The sequence below is a fragment of the Hyperolius riggenbachi genome, chromosome 1 (assembly GCF_040937935.1).
Source record: "Hyperolius riggenbachi isolate aHypRig1 chromosome 1, aHypRig1.pri, whole genome shotgun sequence".
Taxonomy (NCBI): domain Eukaryota; kingdom Metazoa; phylum Chordata; class Amphibia; order Anura; family Hyperoliidae; genus Hyperolius; species Hyperolius riggenbachi.
This window is the reverse complement of record NC_090646.1, coordinates 179274085-179296381: the sequence shown is the minus strand read 5'-3', so window position 1 is coordinate 179296381 and position 22297 is coordinate 179274085. Positions and strand designations below refer to the sequence as shown.

General features: G+C 43.4%; 1 protein-coding gene across 1 annotated transcript; it reads right to left on the bottom strand.

The window, feature by feature from the left end:
• Positions 1–1239: 1239 nt before the first annotated feature.
• On the bottom strand, positions 1240–21931 carry LOC137563793 (uncharacterized). Its single transcript, XM_068276778.1, has 4 exons — positions 21880–21931; positions 4993–5379; positions 2712–3171; positions 1240–1511 (listed from the first exon to the last, which is right to left on the bottom strand). Exons 1-4 carry the CDS (start codon positions 21929–21931, stop codon positions 1268–1270), a joined length of 1143 nt encoding a protein of 380 aa, XP_068132879.1. The 3' UTR covers positions 1240–1267.
• Between the last annotated feature and the right edge of the window lie 366 nt (positions 21932–22297).

Genomic DNA, 22297 nt, shown 5'->3' with positions numbered 1-22297 from the left:
GTATTATGTATTATGTAATACCGTAAGGTGCCACAAGTTTTGCCAAACAAATAAAAGCACTGCCTGTCTCGATTGGATCTAACACGAGTATGACAATTGCACGCATGTAGCCCTCATCGATGGATTGAAACGTGAGTATGACAGCCAGTTTCACACTAAAAAATAGGAGTGACATGTTTGTTTGTTTTTAATCATGGCTAAAATAAAGAAAGAAATGCATTGCACTGCCCTATTTCATGACATACTGGCACGCATACTAACCTTTTAAGTTGTTTGTAACCACTTATCCCACTGGTTTCCTGAATTCAAAAGAGTAGTGGAAATATTCCCCAGCACTTGTGACCATATATGTAAAGTTTTTTAGACACTTTGATTATATCCCCATGTTTTCTATTCCTAAAATGGGACAGAAAGGAATGACTGCATTCAGTACTGAATAATTGACATTCCAATAACCCTAACACTATGGTACTGTGAACTCATCAGAAGCTTGGTTAGGTGACTGAAGATATTACCGTAACTGTAGATAAAAAAAGGTAATCTGTAATACTATGTTACAGTGGACTTGAAACACCCAGAGGTATGGACAACCCAGCAAGCTCATGGTCAACCAAAACTCCTTGGAGTGTATAAGGGGCTACAACACTCCTAGGAGTTCTGTTTCACCTTGAGCTTGCTGGGTTGTCTGTAACTCTGGGTGTTTCAAGTCCAACTCCATAGAGCCACATTAATTCATGCCATGCACTGATGAGCATCATCCAATTCAAAGCAGTCTGTATGCATGTTGGATTATTGTGGCTCTGTACAATTAGCAAGCTGACACATCATTGCATTGCAGCACATCTGGAGGTGTGTTTAGCTTACAGGGACAACAAAGAATTATTTGTATATTCAGCAGTGATGCATCGTGGGAGATATCATGTGCTAACTCCAACCTGAATTATCGCAAATACCTTCTGTTTTAAGAAGGCAAAGTTTTGTTCTGTTTAAATGCCAAAGACTGGTGGTGGTGAGTTATTTATTTAGAAGTTAAGAAGAATGTTTATTTGTAAATGTCAAATGCATCCCCATGTCTGTTCTTCTCCCTTCATATATGAACAGAATAGCTGTGGAGGGTTGGCTTATCTAATTAATGTTCTAATTATTTACAAGCAATTAAGAGGAAATGTACTACAAACACAGTGGTAAAACAACTTCAGTGATAGTTTACAAAATTTTATTTACAAATGGAAGCCTTGAGGATTCTTGCAGTGATCAGGCGTTGAGGTTACGTCTCTGATTCTGAGTCTGATTCTGAGTGTGATTCTAAAGCTAGAGGTCCATAGCCCTCTTCCATAGCTCGTAGTCTGTCAACCGCTCTCTCCAAGCAGCTAACACGTCTACAAGAAGGAAGATGACTTTTTATCCATTCGAGGACCCCTATTCCTTTCTCCTGAATGCTTTCCTTTGATTTTTCTAGAGGTTCCTTAGTATGCATTCTGTAATCCAGCTTCTCCATGCCATATAAACATCTGCAAACAAAGTTAGAAAAGTTATATATTACAGTTCATACAATTCTTTGATCAACTTAAAACATGCTAAATAGTTTAGGTTATACTACATATCGTTGCTATACATGGGAAACTATTTTTGTTTTACTATCCAGAAGTATATTTTAGGTATATATTTCCAGATACATCATAAATGCAGAACCCCCAGACAGATTCTATTCAGCGGCTGCTCAGATTCCTTCAAAAGTTGACAGATGGTAGCTGTAGCAACCTCTGTTACCACTAAGGGTGCAGCCTGGAAGGAAAGGGGGGGGGGGGCGTTCTATGCCTAGCAGCATTTTGTATCAGTGGCATAGCTAAGGAGCTATGGGCCCCGGTGCAAGTTTTACGTGGGCCCCCCCCCCCCCAAGCATTTTATACATAACAATTGATACGGCGCACCAAAACCTGCCAAGGTGTCAGAGGTGCAAGTAGGGGATGGGAAGCAGTTTGTTAATGATTATTACTATTTAAAGCATCTATAGAAGTGATTATTACCAACACAGGGCCAATAGAAAGCTAATATTGTGATTGAGGGAGGTCCCCGATGTGGTCGCTACCTCTGCAACCCCTATTGCTACGCCACTGTTTTGTATTCTTGCACATAAGTGATATTTCATTGGGGATCTTTACTGACTCCAGACTGGGGTCTTCAATGAATGTGGAGTCAACTAGGAAAGGGAAGTGCTGTGAAAAGCTATGGCTTTATTATTATTTTTTTATACATATATTATCTTAGGTTTATATGGTATTTACTGACACGTATACACTAATACTTTACTTTAAAAAGGCTTTAAAGTCCAGTTCACACAGTCATTAAACATGGCATGACATTTGACACTCAAGTGCTGTGCATTCAAATAAATGGACGTCACTTTTAAAACGTCAGTACTGGCTTTTCCAATTGTTCGCGCAAATGTGCACTTGATCCTATCGTCTCCCATCATCTCATTTCATCCTGGACACTACAAGTGGCATTCAGGATTGGCAAAGTAAGCACGGCGCTTCCTTCTCACCCTGTGGGGGTCAAAACGTGACGCTTTACCAAACGACGGGAACCGATGCCAAACACTTCTCTGCTTATATCTGTTCATTTGCAGAGAAGCATTTAGCATCGGCTAAATGCGGTGCCACATCAGACCCGTGTGAACCATTCTTAATGGAAACTTTACAGCAACTTACCCCCAAACGCATGCATAGAAGAGCAGGAAACCGATGATTCCGCCAGCGATGACAATGTGAGGGTTATGTCTCATCCTCTGCACTTCTTGTGCAACTTTTTTAAAAACACTTTTTATTTTCTTTAGTCCAGCTGGCTTCTCCTCAGCCAATGTTGTGGCCGTGGTGACTTTATCACTGGTGACATCATCTGCTTTATTTTCAGCAGACTGATTCTGTACTTCCTCCACAGTCGCTGGAGGGGTGTATTCAGTGGTCACAGGAGTGGAATCAGGCACAGGAGTGGTGGCATCATCTGCTTTCTTTTCAGCAGACTTATGCTCTTCTTCCACCACAGTCGCTGGAGGGATGTATTCAGTGCTTACAGGAGTAGAATCAGGCAGGTAAGTAGAGGTCTTAATGTTGACCTCGTCCTCAAGGTCTTCCCTAGAGTTCTGATAGTCGGTGTCCACAGGAGGGAGTCCTAACAAAAACACAAGACAAAAAAACAAAGAATTGTTAGTGTTATGCACGTGAGAGATCTTCTGACTTGACAATAATAAATACACCACTAACCTTCCCAATGGCTTAGTACAGTAGGTTGTAAACCTGGCAATGAATTGAACATGACAGCCATGCAACTAGCATTTTTTAGACGTTAGCAATAATTATAAAATGTTATTGTAGCTCTCACAAGTGTGATTCAGTACAATATCATCACTACTCATGTCATTTGTATCTGTATGGCATTAAATGAGCTTACAACTTCAGTCTGTAGGTGCTATAATGTTTATCAGGAAACTGAATGGAAACCATAGCAACAGATCAAGACTGGGTATAAAAGATACCAATAATTTTCCTCTCTCTGTATAAATGATTCATAAGATTGCACTAAGCAGGAAGTAAACTGCATTGTATCCTTTCTGGTCCTAAGGCTAGGTTCACACTTGTAAGTGTAGAAAATATGTACATTTCCTTGCACACAATTTTTCACTTTCTATCAGCGTTCACACAAGGTTTTTCAGCGTAGCTCATTGATCTGAATGAGAACGCACACTGTGTGCGAGATTATGCAGCAAGCTCTACCTTTTTTTCCACATGTTAAAATCACATTCAGATATGAACAAGCCCATTGACTTACATTTGTTGTAAATTCTAAAGCAATTCCACATGCAGGTAAACGCATGTAAACGGGTCTATGTATGCATGACATAAGCGAGCCCTCCCATAATTGTGCCAGCTGAGAGCCATGCTAAGCAGCATTAACAATAAAGCATGCAGTGCTTCAGAGGGACAATTTGAGAAACATCAGAGCAAACGATGTTCCAGAAAAAGGAGAGAAGAGCGTGCCTCTATGGTGCAATACATTTAATCCAGTTTGCAAATTGCAAAAGAAATGCACATACAAGATTGCATAAATTTGCAAGCATATCTTACGTGCTCAGTGTTCCACTCTTCGGACGACGACCATGGCCAGTGGAGGACATCAACAAGGGTACATGGTAGGTCTGGAGTCCAGGCAAGCTCCTTGTGCCGGGGGGTAATGACGATGCGTTTCGACACACCAGTGACTCTTTGTCATATCAGGATACCATTGGTGTGTTGAAACACGTCTTTATTATCACCTGGCACACGGAGCTTGCCTGGACTCCAGACCTACCATGTACCCTTGTTTATGTCCTGCGCTGGCCACGATTGACGTCCGAGGAGTGGAACATTGAGCATGTGAGATATGCTTGCAAATGTATGTGATTTTGTACGTGCATTTCTTTTGCAATTTGCAAACTGAATTAAAGGTATTGCACCATAGAGGCGCTCTCTTCTCTCTCTTTTTTTTTGATACAGACACTTGCCAAATGCCACTGCTGAGAGAGCTGTACTGGATGCTACCTTTCCTCCTTTCATTTTCAGACACTGGCATTGGAGAACTGATCCACTTTGGACATAATATCCTTTAGTCCTGGTTGTAACATCCAGTGCACATACATTTGTCTATTGAGCTATAAAACAATGATCTGATAAGGATCTTGTTTATTTTAAGGAAAGGGAAGATCTTTACTATTTGTTTACCATTTCTGAGATAGGTACGATTTAGTAAACTTTGTAAATGTACTTTAATATGATATTTATCAGTTGCATATGCTTGGAGATTCAGAACTTGAAAACGAGATCTGAGTATCTACTGAAGGTAACTGCCACTTTTGCAACTGGAACTTCACTGCCTGTAATATTCTCCCCCTCCGTTCATAGTACAACAATAAAAAGTTTCATACGTACAATACATACAGGAATAAGTTCAACTTACCTGGTTCCTTACTGTTGTCCCAGACAAAGACAGCAGTGCTTGGAACTGGCTCATACTGGACACCATCGATGGCAATGTGAGGCTCATAGATACCTTCATCATTGCTTTGAAGTGGATCTATGACCAGAGAACAGTTCCCTTGGTGGAAGTGGGAGATAAAGAACTCCGTCCTCTGGTTGTGGTGTTGCTCCATTAAATCCACATTGTTGTCAAACAGGAAAGCAGTGGAAATGTAAGCTCCACCTCTTTTTGGAATCTGTCTCCATTCCAGACTGATCTTATGGGCGTGTGTACGATCCACAGAGAAGGTGCACGGGATGAGCAGCCGCGATCCTGCGCGGGCATACAGCTCACCAGCTAGTACTCTCACAGAGGTGATTTCCACAGCTAAAGAAAGAAAGAGAAAAATATATTTTAGCATATTTGAAATCATTTAGAACAATGACATAATATAATTACAGCCAAACAGGCTCATTGTTTTAATTTAAGTATTACGTCAGTTTATTATTAAGTCTGATAATTGCAACAGTATATTCATTTGATTGGCTGAAGTCTGGTTGAAAGGGGAATTGAAAACTCTTTTTCCTATTCACAGGTACAAGACTAGTTAGTGTAACAACTTTTCTCCCAACATTTATTTATTACTTGTGTCCATGGACAGGGCCTGCATACCAGAAAGTGTAAAAGTGTGCAAGAAGCTCTCTTCTCCTTACAGCTTACGCCTTTCCGCTTCCTACCTTATAGAGACATGTTGCCATGGCAACAGCTGATGCATCATTCAGAAACGAACCCAAACTTTGCAGCTTTCCATTGGCCTGTTGCGGTCGGTCAACGTGATTTCAGCAAAATCAGGCCAGTGATATCGGAGAATAAAGCTCCCTGTAACTCGGAACCTTCTGTTATATTTTTTTTTAAATGTTAGGAGAACAATGTTACACTACCTACTCTTGTACCTAGCAATAGGTATAAGAATATTCAATTTGCAGCTTCATCCACCTTTAACGTGAGCCTTAAGCCAGAAAAAAAAATGAGTTTTACTCACCTGGGGCTTCTACCAGCCCCCTGCAGCAGTCCTGTGCCCTCGCAGCCACTCACTAATCCTCTGGTCCCCCGCTGCCAGCTAGTTCCGTTTTTGCCGACAGGCCCGCCAGGACAGGCCACGCGTAGCTTTTTCCGCATTCCTACCTGTAATTAGCACTATTGCGGGCCGCAACGCATAGAAAAATATGCCCCAGGTGAGTAAAACTCATTTTTTTTCTGGCTTAAGGTTCACTTTAAGCAGGAGAATGTATACACCCTCAGCCAGCCAGTGAACATAAACTTAGATCTCAAAATTTGTGCGCGCGATTGCGTGTTTTTGCGCGCATGCGCGATTTTCCACGCGCAAACAATATTGTTTTGCACACAAACGCAATTTTTTGCGCAAAAACAATATCAATTGTGCGTGAAAAATCGCATCTGCATGCGAAAAGTGAAATTGCGCGCGCAATTTAGCGAATGCACGCAAACGCATAAATGCGAGCAAAAATGGCTGTGATATGAGTTATCACGGTTTAGTGAATCAAGCCCAATGTGTAATGTGCCCATTAATGCTACAATTTTTCTTTCAGATTCGATCTTTTGATGCGATTGGAATGATATAAACTAATGAGAAGGCAATTATCGAGTGTTCCTATTACCGGAATGATGTAAGATAGTTTTACATTCCAATTCCATCATAAAATCCATGTTTTGGATTGATAATTTTCCCTTTTCGGAGAATAACGTTTTCTGAAACTCGATATCTTTAGGTATGCAGATGCTAGTCATAGACAATGGGCTTGATTCACTAAACCGTGATAAGTCATATCACGGCAGCTTTCACGGGCATTTTCACGTTTGCGCATGATCGCAAATTGCGCACTTTAGCACACAAAGGTGAATTTATATGTGAAAAGTTATCGTTTTCAAGAGAAAATGCGTGATTGCGTGTGAAAATGCACAATTGCGCAAAGGCGAATGGGCAAAGGCGAATTTGTGTGCGCAATTGTGCATTTTTGTGCGCAAGTATGATTTCGCACGGAAACTATATAGTTTCGAGCGCAAACGTGGATTTTTCCACGAAACAATATTGTTTTTGTGCAGAACCGATATCCTGTGCACGCGAAACCAATATTGTTTCACTGAAAAAATCACGTTTGCGTGCAGAAATGCGCAATTGCACGTGCAAATTCGCGATCGCTCGCAAACGCAAAAATGCGCACGAAAACGGCCATGATATGAGTTATGATGGTTTAGTGAATCAAGCCCAATGTGTAATGTGCAAATATATCTTTTTTTTTCCTTCAAATGTTGGGAGACTAATGCTACACTACCTACTCTTGTACCTAGAAATGGGTATAAGAGTATTCAATTTGCAGCTTCATCCGCCTTTATGCACCAGAATGTATCCACCCTCAGCCAGCCAGTGAACATAAACTTAGATCCCAAAATTGTGTGGCTCCCATAGGAAATCAGATGGATTGGACATGTAAGTGTAAAGGTGCATACACACATCAGACTATAGTCTTTGGAAAATGAAAGATCACAGACCAATCTTACCACCCTTCATGTAGTATGAGAGCCATACCTTCCCAGTCTATTCTATGGAGCTGAACTCCCCATCAGAAAAAAATCTTTGCAAGATGCTGCACACAAACATGCTGCACACACTCAAAAGATCTGTAGCTGCAAAAGATCTGTTCCTGCCAAAAATCCATTCCTGCAAATTGCAATGATAGTCTATGAGATCTGCAGATCATCATACACACATGATTTTACTGACATTCATCTGCAGATCAGATCCACCAGGATGGATTTTCAGATCTGCGGATGATTGCTTGATCTGCAGATGAATGTCAGTTAAATTATGTGTGTATGATGATCTGCAGATCTCATAGACTATCATTGCAATTTGCAGGAATGGATCTTTGGCAGGAACAGATCTTTTGCAGATACTGATCTTTTGTGTCTGTACAGCATCTGTGTGTGCAGCATCTTGCAAAGATCTTTTTCTGATGTGGAGTTCAGCTCCATAGAAAAGACTGTGTAGAGTATGGGTATCATACTACATGAAGGGTGGTAAGATTGGTCTGTGATCTTTCATTTTCCAAAGACTATAGTCTGATGTGTGTATGAGCCTGAAAGGCAGACACACTTGACTTTCAGTTTTTCGCGCGCGTTTTTCTGCATACTTTTTCTGCACACCAAATGTGTTTCCATGCAGGAAAACACATGCGTTTTTTCAAAGCAGCTGATGTAACTGATAGAGGAAACTGCCAAAATGTGCTGAGTCATCATGCAGAATGTCAGTTTTTTTTCTGCGTGCGAACAACACAGTAAGTGTGCACTAGCCCATTGATTAACATGAGTTCTCAGTTTTTCTGTGCAGAAAACGCGTACCAAAACTGTCAAGTGTGTTCCCTGCCTGTCACCCCCAATGTCTGCATGTCCTCCTGCTACCCCTCATAACCACACAGTGCAGCACAGCCTTAATCCTGATGGAATAGACATACCTGATGAGAGATGCAGAAAAAGTAGGAAGTATCCTACAATCAGGAACATCCTGATCTTTTGTCGCGATGTTAGGCAACAAAAAAGAAAGAACACAATCGAGCAGCTATCGAGCAATCGAGAGCAAGTGTAGTCAGTGCTATAGACAAGCAAAAGTGACCAGTGTGCTGTGGCTGTCCACTGGTATTATAGTACCAGCTCACTGTGACATCACTATGACATCATAATATGGCCCATGTAAGAGTGCTAAAAGCTGATTGGCTGATATGAGTACACACCCCTCTAGTATCATTTCCTTTGCAGAACAATCCTAAATCTACAATTTGGCTTACTAAAGACACTAATGGTGGCCACTAATGACCCAATCTTTTTCATCCAATCTTACCATTTCTATGTAATATAAGGGACTGCCTAAATTATCTATTTAATATATTAACTCAATCTACCCTTATACTACATAGATTTGGTAAAATTGGATAAAAAAGATTGGAAAGTTAGTGGCCACCATATGGGTACCCATTAACGATACAATTTTCCTTCAGATTCGATCTTTTGATGCGATTGGAATGATCAAAACTAATGAGAAGGCAATTATCGAGTGTTCCTATTACCGGAATGATTTAAGAAGGTTTTACATTCCAATTCCATCATAAAATCCATGTTTTGGATTGATAATTTTTCCTTTTCGGAGAATAACGTTTTCTGAAACTCGATATCTTTAGTTATGCAGATGCTAGTCATAGATGATGGGCTTGATTCACTAAACTGTGATAAGTCATATCACGGCAGCTTTCACGCGCATTTTCACGTTTGCGCACGATCGCGAATTGCGCACTTTAGCACACAAAGGTGAATTTATATGTGAAAAGTTATCGTTTTCAAGAGAAAATGCGCGATTGCGTGCAAAATGCACAATTGCACGCAAATTTGCGATCACGCAGAAATGTGAAAATGCGCACAAAAACGGCCCTGATATCAGTTTGTGCGCAAAGGCGAATTTGTGTGCGCAATTGTGCATTTTTGTGCACAAGCATGATTTCGCACGGAAACTATATGGTTTTGCGCGCAAACTTGGATTTTTGCACGAAACAATATTGTTTTTGTGCAGAACCGCTATCCTGTGCACGCGAAACCAATATTGTTTCACTGAAAAAATCATGTTTGCGTGCAGAAATGCGCAATTGCATGTGCAAATTCGCGATCGCTCGCAAACGCAAAAAAACGCGCACAAAAACGGCCATGATATGAGTTATGATGGTTTAGTGAATCAAGCCCAATGTGTAATGTGCAAATATATCTTTTTTTTTCCTTCAAATGTTGGGAGACTAATGCTACACTACCTACTCTTGTACCTAGCAATAGGTATAGGAGTATTCAATTTGCAGCTTCATCCACCTTTAAGCACCAGAATGTATCCACCCTCAGCCAGCCAGTGAACATAAACTTAGATCCCAAAATTGTGTGGCTCCCATAGGAAATCAGATGGATTGGACATGTAAGTGTGCTGTCACCCCCAATGTCTGCATGTCCTCCTGCTACCCCTCATAACCACACAGTGCAGCACAGCCTTAATCCTGATGGAATAGACATACCTGATGAGAGATGCAGAAAAAGTAGGAAGTATCCTACAATCAGGAACATCCTGATCCTTTGTCGCGATGTTAGGCAACAAAGAAAAAAGAACACAACCGAGCAGCTATCGAGCATTCGAGAGCAAGTGTAGTCAGTGCTATAGACAAGCAAAAGTGACCAGTGTGCTGTGGCTGTCCACCGGTATTATAGTACCAGCTCACTATGACATCACTATGACATCATAATATGGCCCATGTAAGAGTGCTAAAAGCTGATTGGTTGATATGGGTAGACACCCCTCTAGTATCATTTCCTTTGCAGTTTAATCCTAAATCTACAATTTGGCTTACTAAAGACGCTAATGGTGGCTAGAGTTGGGCGAACAGTTCGGCTGTGTTAGCCGAACTGCAGCCGAACTGTTCGGCTGCCCAAGCTGTCATTTATCTGTGGCTCTTACTACTTCCGGGTCGCAATGACCCGGAGTAGTACGTCTGCGCTTGCCCGGCCCCCCCACACACATGCGCAGAGAGTGCCCGGCAACGGGAGCGCGATCTAGGACACGCTCCGCCGGGCCAGCGCAGACGTACTACTCCGGGTCATTGCGACCCGGAAGTAGTAAGAGCCACAGATAAATGACAGCTTGGGCAGCCGAACAGTTCGGCTGCAGTTCGGCTAACACAGCCGAACTGTTCGCCCAACTCTAATGGTGGCCACTAATGACCCAATCTTTTTCATCCAATCTTACCATTTCTATGTAATATAAGGGACTGCCTAAATTATCTATTCAATATATTCACTCAATTTACCCTTACACTGCATAGATTTGGTAAAATTGGATAAAAAAGATTGGAACATTAGTGGCCACTCTTATGGTGGCCCATTAACGCTACAATTTTTCCTTCAGATTCGATCTTTTGACGAGATTGGAATGATCAAAACTAATGAGAATCCAACTAATAAAATACATCTTTTGGATTGATCATTTTTCCTTTTCCAGTCGACCAAAGAATCGTTTTACATCGCCTTGTACCCTTTTCCACTGCACAACTAAATAGCAAAATCACAAATCGCTAGGGTTGTTATTTTATCATAGAAACCATGAGAAGTATTTTCCTCTATAGTGATTCGATTTGGAAATCGCAATCGCTCTCTGGAGCGATTTTTAGAGTGATAATGCAATGCAAATGAAAAATCGCCATCGCTGACGTTTGTGATTTGTGATTGCGATTGTTAGTGGAAAAGGTCCCTTTTAGAGAAACGTTGCCATGGCAACGGCTGACACATCATTTAGAAAGTGACCCAAACTGCTCAGCTTTCCATTGGCCTGATGCTGCTGTCAGTCAAAGTAATTTCAGTGATATCGGAGAATAAAGTTTTCTGTAACTCAATATCTTTAGTTATACAGACGCTAGACATAGACAATGTGTAATGTGCAAATGTATCTTTTTTTTTTTTTTTTTTTTAAATGTTGGGAGAACAATGTTGCACTACCTACTCTTGTACCTAGAAATAGGTATAAGAGTATTCAATTTGCAGTTCCATCCACCTTTAACCTCCTTAGCGGTATGCCTGACACTGTGTCGGGCATACTGCTCTGTGGCCCCAGGAGTCCCCCATAAATAAATAAATGTGGCAAATGGCTGTAAATCCTCTAGCTAGCACTAGGCTAGCAAGTAAGAGTCTCCGACTCCCCAGGATCCCCACCGATCCCCTGCAATCCCCCTGTTTATACGTTACCCCCCTGGATCCAGCGATCGCGGCACAGCTCCGGTCTCTCTATGGGGAGGATCGGGTTTGCGCATGACGTCATCTGTGATCCTCCCCATAGTGAAGACCGGAGCTGTCCGGGGAGGCTGCATCGATCGGTGGATTCAGGCTGGGTAACGTATAAACGGGGGAGCGGCGGGGATCGGAGGATGCCGGAGACTTTCAGCTAGCCTAGTGCTAGCTAGAGGGTTTATAGCCATTTGCCACATTTATTAAAAAATCGGGCAAAAAGTAACAAAAACTCCTGAGCGGCGTAACGAGATGAAATGAGAAATGAGAAGGCAATTATCGAGTGTTCCTATTAACGGAATGATTTAAGAAGGTTTTACATTCCAATTCCATCATAAAATCCATCTTTTGGATTGATAATTTTTCCTTTTCCAGTCGACCAAAGAATCTTTTTTCCTCGACTTGTGCCACACACAGCGCAGTCTTCTATACAATTCAACCATAAAAAATTGCGTCAAAAGATTGAATCTGTAGGAAAAATTGTACAGTTAATGGGCACCTTTACAGATATTAGATTTTTGGTGTTACAGAATAAACATATCAGATTCTTGCTTTAAAAATACCCTACTAGGTATGCCCATCACATGCGCTGTGTTTCTGCTGCATTAGCATTCTGAAACATGCATTGACGTAAATAAGAATCACAGCAAAATTGCAACACCCAATTTTACTGCTATTTTTCAATATTGCAATTGTGATTTTACCCCGATTTTAATTGCAGCGCCGCTAGTGGACAAGGGCTCTCATCCTCCCTGACACAATCAGGGGAAATACTCTTGAAATGTACTATATACTGTTCCCATAAATGTGCTCCCAGCGATCTGTATACTGTATTACTCCACAATGATGATTGAAATAAAGCACAAAGGGTGTTTATGATTTCCTGTAACAATCATGCGTGATTTTGCTACAACTGAAATGTGCTATGTACCTTCTCCATGAATGTGAACAAACTTGCTGCTATTGTGCTCATTTTACTGCAGTCGTCAAAACATGCATGGCTGCACATACAGTCCTGGCCAAAAGTTTTGAGACTGTCAAATATATGAGTTTTCACAAAGTTTGCTGCAAAACAGCTTTTAGATCTTTGTTTCAGTTGTTTATGTGATGTACTGAAATATAATTATAAGCACTTCATACATTTCAAAGGCTTTTATTGACAATTACATGAGATTTATGCAGAGTCAGTATTTGCAGTGTTGGCCCTTCTTTTTCAGGACCTCTGCAATCTGGCTGGGCATGCTCTCAATCAACTTCTGGGCCAAATCGTGACTGATAGCAACCCATTCTTTCATAGTCACTTTTTTTCTGAGTTTCTCACAATTAGTTTTTTTTTGTCCTCCTGCCTCTTGAGGAGTAAACACAAGTTCTCAATGGGATTAAGATCTGGGGTGTTTTCAGGCCATGGACCCAAAATGTAAACGTTTTGGTCCCCAAGTCACTTAGTTATCACTTTTGCCTTATGACACGGTACTCCATCGTGCTGGGAAAATGCATTGTTATTCACCAAACTGTTGTTGGATTGTTGGAAGAAGTTGCTGTTGGAGGGTGTTTTGGTACCATTCTTTATACATGGCTGTGTTTTTTGGCAAAATTGTGAGCCCACTCCCTTGGATAAGAAGCAACCCCACACATGAATGGTCTCAGGATGCTTTACAGTTGGCATGACATAGGACTGATGGTAGCGCTCACCTTTTCTTCTCCTGACAAGCCTTTTTCCAGATGCCCCAAACAATTGGAAAGGGGCTTCATCTGAGAATATGAATTTGCCCCAGTCCTCAGCAGTCCATTCACTATACTTTCTGCAGAAGATCAATCTGTCCCTGATGTTTCTTTTTGGGGAGAGAAGTGGCTTCTTTGGTGCCCTTCTTGACACCAGGCCATCTTCCAAAAGACTTCACCTCACTGTGTGTGCAGATGCGCTCACACCTGCCTGCTGCCATTCCTGAGCAACCTCTGCACTGGTAGGTTTCCTTAAAGTTGTTGATGATCTTATAAATTGTTTATTTAGGTGCAATCTTAGTAGCCACATGTAATAGATTGCGGAAAAGCCGCCGCATGGACTGGCAGCAAGGTGGCTGATTCCGCGTCCAGCGCGGCGGTGTGCACGCAGCAGCGTGCGTCTGGTGTGGCTGGGTCTGTTCGTTCACACAGGTTGAGGAATATGCGCGCGTGCGCTCAGAGGCAGAAACTTTATGACAAACGAGGAGGGATTAGCTGACCCGGTTGGTCAGCTGACCTCAGAGCAAGTGGCTATTGGTTGATCGGTGATGGGTGGCGCCGGGGAGCGCCGCTCTATATATAGTTACTGCTGGTCAGTCTCAAGTTGTCTGCCGTTGCGAACACTTACGTGAAAGCACTCAGACCATAGTCAGATCCCACAGTGTGTTAGAACCAGGAGGAACTTGGAATTCACACTGAGCCAGATTACTTCTGTATTATTATTGTGTTATACTTCAGACTAGTTCCAGGGTGTTGAGACCACGGACCTCACACCCAAGACTAGGGATACTGTGTTATCATTGTGTTATACTTCAGACTAGTTCCAGAGTGTTGAGACCACGGACCTCACACCCAAGACTAGGGATACTGTGTACCATCATATTATACTTCAGACTAGTTCCAGGATGTTGAGACCACGGACCTCACACCCAAGACTAGGCATTGTTTGATATCTGTTATGCCCTATTGCATTCCTGACTATCCCTCTGCTTTCTGATTCGGTACCTACGCATATCTGATTACCTGTTGCCAACCCTACCTGCCCTTGGTTACCAAATCAGCCTTCTGTCTCTGTACCTTATCTGCCCGTGTGTTGCCGACTTGGCTTGCCCGACCTTGAGAGCTATCCCTCTCCATTGAGAGATTAGTCTCCAGACCTGCTTGTGACACCCACCTTCCAGGTGTCACTCAGCCACAGGACCTTCCTGCTACTCAACCTGGGGCTCCACCCCTTTGGATGTCTCAGGCTGCTGGAAGGTCTTTGCACTTCCCAGAGGGAGGTATTTCCCATACTGCCAAGGACCATCTGCTCCTCGGGGAGTCGGGTGGTCCCACTCAAAGTCATTACTGTTGCACCAAACACTCACACTATATAGGTGTCCAGAGGTTAGTCATACTCGGATTATTGGTGATTCTGCAGATCATCCATAATTGGGTATATATCTGTATTCTTGGTGATACTGCAGATCACCGATAATCAGATTCTCTCTGTGTGCTGACACCGATCGTTACAGAACGGCAGACCAAAACCAAATGGACGCACTTAACAGCCGTCTTGATGCACTCACCACCTCGGTGGAAAATTTCATCCAAGTGTTGGACAGTCATCAGACCCAGATCAACTCTTTGTCATACAGATGGCTGTGAATATAGTGCGATCTCCTCCAGGTACAGACTTAGGTATGCCTGTGCCCGAAAGGTTTTCTGGTCACAGATCTGACTTTCAGAATTTTAGAAATCGAGTGTTGTCATACTTTGAGTTGAAGCCTAATTCATCAGGAACCGTGGCACAGAGGATTACGTTTATTAAGACCCTGCTGTCAGGGGATTCCCAGACCTGGGCATATAGTCTCCAGACAGGGCATGAGGCCCTAACCTCAGTTGAGGAATTTTTTAAAGCTATGGCTATAATTTATGATGATCCGGACATTGCTTCTACTGCTGAGCGGAAGCTCAAGACTTTGCGGCAAGGCAAGGATCCGGTTGGAATTTACGCAGCTGAGTTCAGGAAAGGGGCAGTATCAGCTAGATGGGGGTTATTCGCACCTCTGGACTGTTTTTTTGTCAGGGTTGTCAGACGCGGTTTCTGATCTAATGTTGGGACATCCTGAGCCGAAGTCTATTGATGAGGCCATTTCATTAGCAGTCAGGGTTGATCGTCGCCTACGCTACCAGAAACAGACTCGGAGTAGGAACAATGTGAGATATGTTTCCTACGCCTCTCCTCCACCCTTTTCACCTCCGCCGGAGCCAATGCAGATTGGTTGGTCAAAATTGTCCCGGGTGGAGCAGAATCACAGAAAAACAGAACAGCTCTGTTTATACTGTGCAGAGGAGGGTCACTAACTGCAAAGTGGGGTGTGCATAATTATTCAGCCCTCTTTGGTCTGAGTGCAGTCAGTTGCCCATAGACATTGCCTGATGAGTGCTAATGACTAAATAGAGTGCATCTGTGTGTAATCTAATGTCAGTACAAATATAGCTGCTCTGTGACCACCTCAGAGGTTGTCTAAGAGAATATTGGGAGCAACAACACCATGAAGTCTAATGAACACACCAGACAGGTCAGGGATAAAGTTATTGAGAAATTTAAAGCAGGCTTAGGCTACAAAAAGATTTTCAAAGCCCTGAACACCCACGGAACAAGATTCTAACGATTATTCAGAAATGGAAGGAGTATGGCACAACTGTAAACCTTCCAAACAAGGCCGTCCACCTAAACTCACAGGCCGAACAAGGAGAGCCAGGGGAGAACTGGGACCTTTTGGCCTGGGGGGAAAATGCAACCCAGAGGCCCTTGATGGGGGGGGGGGGGGGGGTAACGACAAATGACAAAAATGGGCGTGACCATGTCATGCCGTGGGTGGAGTCAACTGCATGACATGTCAGTATGGACCAAAAATCTCAGAGGAATGCCATAAAGAATTAAAATTAAGGCATTTCTGATGGCAAAAACAGAATATATTCAGTACTAGCAAGACATACTGTACCTAATAAAGTGGCTTGTGAAATACAGGTAGTCCTTGGTTAATGAAGGAAATAGGGAATGTAGGTTTGTTCTTAATCTAAATCTGTTCTTAAGTCAGAACACTCATTTCTGTGCCTCTTCTGTCCCCTCTCTATGTCACCTATTCCCCCTGTGCCTTTTTTGTCCCCCTCTGTCTTTTTTGTCTCCCTCTGTGTCACCTCATGTCTCTTGTTCCTTTTTTTCCCTGTGTCACTCTTGTTCCCCCTGTGCCCCACCCCCATGGCTCCTGTGTTCCCCCCACTGTGGCTCCTTTGGTTCCCCACTCCCCGCAGCGGGAAAAGCAGCAGTCTACTCACCTACTCCTGGGTGCCTGCATGATAAGCGCCCTCCTCTCCCTGCTCCCTCCTAATGCCGGTGTAGCGTAATGATGTGACAAATATAATCCAGCAGTAGGGGGTACCAGTGAGGAAGATAGGAGAACGCTTATCATGGAACCGGGTGCGCTGGGATTAACCATGGTACCTGGAGGCTAAGTGACAGGAAAGTCACCATAGTTACTCTCAGCTTGAGGAGAGCAGAGAGATTTGCCATTGGATCGAGGGCATGTGAGTACTACTCTTAAGGGGGGCTGTGGAGCACAGGGACAGCTCAGCCTGAGGCCCCTGCAGAGGGTGAGGGACCAGGCATGGCCATACGCCTCCCTGATCACACTTCCATAGTTGGAAATGTTTGCAGCGTGCGCAGTACCAATTTTTAGCAACTTCGCAAACGCAGAATGCTCCCGGCTGTGGGAGCACAATTCAGGAGGCACATGCAACTTTCAGAGGGAACAGCTGCTGAATGGATAACAGAGAGGAACAAGAAGGACAACAGGGAAAGGGAATGGTGAGGGAAACTGACATGTGCAGAAGCGCATGACTGGCTAGATTACCAGGAGGGGGTTGTGTAATATTACAAGACAACAAAGCGGCCAGCGAGGGAGCACCTCATGGGGCTGGAGGATGCCCCAGGTAAGTATAAATACACCAGTACACAACTCAGGTACACTTTAAGGTTTATTTTAAAGGACTTCCAATACAAAGTAAAAAATCTATTTTTTAATCACCTAGGGCTTCTTTTGGCCCCAAGCAGCAGTGACAGTTCCTTGCCACAGCCCAGGTCCTCTTCAATGTCCCTGCTGGCCGTCCACAATGATAGCTACCCGTCAGGTGGTCAGGTCTTCTGTGCCTGCACGTATACATCTGGCGCATACTGGGCGTGTGCAAAACTAATGCTCAGGCGCAGTATGCGCCAGATGATGTGGACTCAGGCGCAAAAGAGCCGACCCTGCCAGCAGGTAGACATCATTGCGGACGGCCAGCAGGGACACTGAAGAGGACCAGGGCTGCGGCAAGGGACGGCGACTGCTGCTTGCGGCCGGGAGAAGCGTGATTAAAAAAGAGATTTTTTTTTTTTATTGTGCATCGGGAAGTCCTTTAAGTAAAGTAGTAAGTGTTAGTGATATAGTACAGTATATCAGTGTGCAGTCAAACTAGAAGAATATATAAATATGCATCCAAAGAGCCAGTGCTGCAAAAAGCTAAAACTAGCAGGCAGCAGTGAAAGGGTTACATGTACACAGAGCTGGCCAGTTCAAAACAGAGCAAACAAATGAAGAGGAGAGGTGTCCGCTTACAAAGAACATTGTCTGGTCAGCCGCTGATGTCTGGCTGCAGTGATCTGTGCCCTGTCTCTTCCAGCTTCAAGGGGCAGGACGCTAGGAATCTGGGATTGAGAGAGAAACTGCAGCGTTCATTTCACCAGGCAGGACTGGAATCCTTCGGGTAGCCTGGCCACTTCAAATGACGCGCTAGAGCCACCTCTGCTCTCTCTTCACTGGCTGGCTGCTACGGCAGGGGGCAGGACCTCTGTTGCCTAGCAGCACCTCAAACGATTCACCAACACTCACTGCATTCGGGCCGGGAGAAGGAGCTGCCTACATGACAAGTAGGAAAAAAATCCTGGCGGCCCTGATGAAAGGTGCAGGAGGCGACCCGGGGGGCAATTGCCCCCTGTCCCCCCAGGCCAGTCCGCCCATGAGGAGAGCGCTGATCAGAAATGCAGTCAAGAGGCCCATGGTAACTCTGGACGAACTGGAGAGATCTACAGCTCAGGTGGGGAATCTGTCCATAGGACAACTATAAGTCGTGCACTGCACAAAATTGGCCTTTATGGAAGAGTGACAAGAAGAAAGCCATTGTTAACAGAAAAGCATACAAAGTTCTGTTTGCAGTTTGCCACAAGCCAAGTGGGGGACACAGCAAACATGTGGAAGAAGGTGCTCTGGTCAGATGAGACCAAAACTGAACTTTTTGGCCAAAATGCTAAACGCTATGTGTGGTGGAAAACGAACACTGCACATCACTCTGAACACACCATCCCCACTGTCAAATATGGTGGTGGCAGCATCATGCTCTGGGGGTGCTACTTTTCAGCAGGGACGGGGAAGCTGGTCAGAGTTGATGGGAAGATGGATGGAGCCAAATACAGGGCAATCTTGGAAGAAAACCTCTTGGACTCTGCAAAAGACTTGAGACTGGGGCGGAGGTTCACCTTCCAGCAGGACAACAACCCTAAACATAAAGCCAGGGCAACAATGGAATGGTTTAAAACAAAACATATCCATGTGTTAGAATGGCCCAGTCAAAGTCCAGATCTAAATCCAATCGAAAATCTGTGGCAAGATCTGAAAACTGCTGTTCACAAACGTTGTCCATCTAATCTGACTGAGCTGGAGCTGTTTTGCAAAGAAGAATGGGCAAGGATTTCAGTCTCTGGATGTGCAAAGCTGGTAGAGAAATACCCTAAAAGACTGGCAGCTGTAATTGCAGCAAAAGGTGGTTCTACAAAGTATTGACTCAGGGGGGCTGAATAATTACGCACACCCCACTTTGCAGTTATTGATTTGTAAAAAATGTTTGGAATGATGTATGATTTTCGTTCCACTTCTCACGTGTACGCCGCTTTGTTTTGGTCTTTTACGTGGAATTCCAATAAAATTGATTCATGTTTGTGTTAGTAATGTGACAAAATGTGGAAAACTTCAAGGGGGCAGAATACTTTTGCAAGCCACTGTATGTATGGCGGAAAACTAACACTGCACATCACTCTGAACACACCATCCCCACTGTCAAATATGGTGGTGGCAGCATCATGCTCTGGGGGTGCTTCTCTTCAGCAGGGACAGGAAAGCTGGTCAGAGTTGATGGGAAGATGGATGGAGCCAAATACAGGGCAATCGTGGAAGAAAACTTCTTGGAGTCTGCAAAAGACTTGAGACTGGGGCGGAGGTTCACCTTCCGGCAGGACAACGACCCTAAGCATAAAGCCAGGGCAACAATGGAATGGTTTAAAACAAATCATATCCATGTGTTAGAATGGCCCAGTCAAAGTCCAGATCTAAATCCCATTGAGAATCTGTGGCAAGATCTGAAAACTCCTGTTCACAAACGCTGTCCATCTAATCTGACTGAGCTGGAGCTGTTTTGCAAAAAAGAATGGGCAAGGGTTTTAGTCTCTAGATGTGCAAAGCTCATAGAGACATGCCCTAAAAGACTGGCAGCTGTAATTGCAGCAAAAGGTGGTTCTACAAAGTATTGACTCGGGGCAGAATAATTACGCACACCCCACTTTGCAGGTATTGATTTGTAAAAAATGTTTGGAATCGTATGATTTTCGTCCCACTTCTCACGTGTGCACCACTTTGTATTGGTCTTTCATGTGGAATTCCAATCAAATTGATTCATGTTTGTGGCAGTAATGTGACAAAATGTGGAAAACTTCAAGGGGGCCGAATACTTTTGCAAGCCACTGTATCACTGTGGAAGAACCAATCATGACAATGTACAGCTGTTCTGTTTCCAGCATGTTCTAAAATGTTGCTTGAAAGTGCTTTAAAATGTTCTATCTCTCTTACACATTTGTAAATTGTCCTTCTGCATTTTTATTATCCCTGTGCAGATTCTTTTTAGCAACCAAGTACAGGAGTAGAAGCTAAATAGTAGCCAGTGTTATGCAGGTTCTGTTGACCTTGCCACCAGTGGTAGGCTTGGGCTATCCCAGAGAGTGGTGTCTAAGCAACTACGGGTCTTCAGCAGAACACCCAGCAAGGGATGATGGGCCAATACCCTTAGCGGGAAATGGACTCTCTGCTGTCTAATAGTCACCAGGACATGACCCCTGGAATTGCCTCACCAGAGACTCACAGAACAGGTAACGCTGTGATGTGGAGTTCAAGGTCAGGAGTAAGTTGAGGTCTGTAGGCAGGTGGAGTTTAAAACGTAATAAAGGACAGGCCAAGGATCAGGGCAGGCGGAGATCAGGCGTAACCAGTAAACAAGCGGAGGGTCAGGACGGGCAGTGTTCAGTCAGTAACCATATAACAAGCCGTGGTCAGCAACAGGGGTTCAAACAGGAGCTAAGTAATACAACAGGAACGTTAGCCAAATCTGACAGATCAATCAGCACAGAGTGCCGTCTGAAGCTGCCTTTTATTGTGTTGGTCCTGTGTTTTAGGGTGAACCTTTGTACGCCGTGCAAGTACAAACGAGCAATTGTTTCTACGTATGCGCATACAGAACAGCCCTTTCCTCTCTGACCAATAATGTGTGCACGCGTATTATGTATTATGTAATACCGTAAGGTGCCACAAGTTTTGCCAAACAAATAAAAGCACTGCCTGTCTCGATTGGATCTAACACGAGTATGACAATTGCACGCATGTAGCCCTCATCGATGGATTGAAACGTGAGTATGACAGCCAGTTTCACACTAAAAAATAGGAGTGACATGTTTGTTTGTTTTTAATCATGGCTAAAATAAAGAAAGAAATGCATTGCACTGCCCTATTTCATGACATACTGGCACGCATACTAACCTTTTAAGTTGTTTGTAACCACTTATCCCACTGGTTTCCTGAATTCAAAAGAGTAGTGGAAATATTCCCCAGCACTTGTGACCATATATGTAAAGTTTTTTAGACACTTTGATTATATCCCCATGTTTTCTATTCCTAAAATGGGACAGAAAGGAATGACTGCATTCAGTACTGAATAATTGACATTCCAATAACCCTAACACTATGGTACTGTGAACTCATCAGAAGCTTGGTTAGGTGACTGAAGATATTACCGTAACTGTAGATAAAAAAAGGTAATCTGTAATACTGTTACAGTGGACTTGAAACACCCAGAGGTATGGACAACCCAGCAAGCTCATGGTCAACCAAAACTCCTTGGAGTGTATAAGGGGCTACAACACTCCTAGGAGTTCTGTTTCACCTTGAGCTTGCTGGGTTGTCTGTAACTCTGGGTGTTTTAAGTCCAACTCCATAGAGCCACATTAATTCATGCCATGCACTGATGAGCATCATCCAATTCAAAGCAGTCTGTATGCATGTTGGATTATTGTGGCTCTGTACAATTAGCAAGCTGACACATCATTGCATTGCAGCACATCTGGAGGTGTGTTTAGCTTACAGGGACAACAAAGAATTATTTGTATATTCAGCAGTGATGCATCGTGGGAGATATCATGTGCTAACTCCAACCTGAATTATCGCAAATGCCTTCTGTTTTAAGAAGGCAAAGTTTTGTTCTGTTTAAATGCCAAAGACTGGTGGTTATTTATTTAGAAGTTAAGAAGAATGTTTATTTGTAAATGTCAAATGCATCCCCATGTCTGTTCTTCTCCCTTCAT

Coding starts and splice junctions, on each gene's coding strand:
- LOC137563793 (XM_068276778.1), bottom strand. CDS start 21,931: ATGGAGTTGGACTTAAAACACCCAGAGTTACAGACAACCCAGCAAGCT. Junction 3,172..4,992: donor GGACAACAGTAAGGAACCAG/GTAAGTTGAACT, acceptor TGTTTTTGTTAG/GACTCCCTCCTGTGGACACC. Junction 1,512..2,711: donor TTCTATGCATGCGTTTGGGG/GTAAGTTGCTGT, acceptor CTTTGTTTGCAG/ATGTTTATATGGCATGGAGA.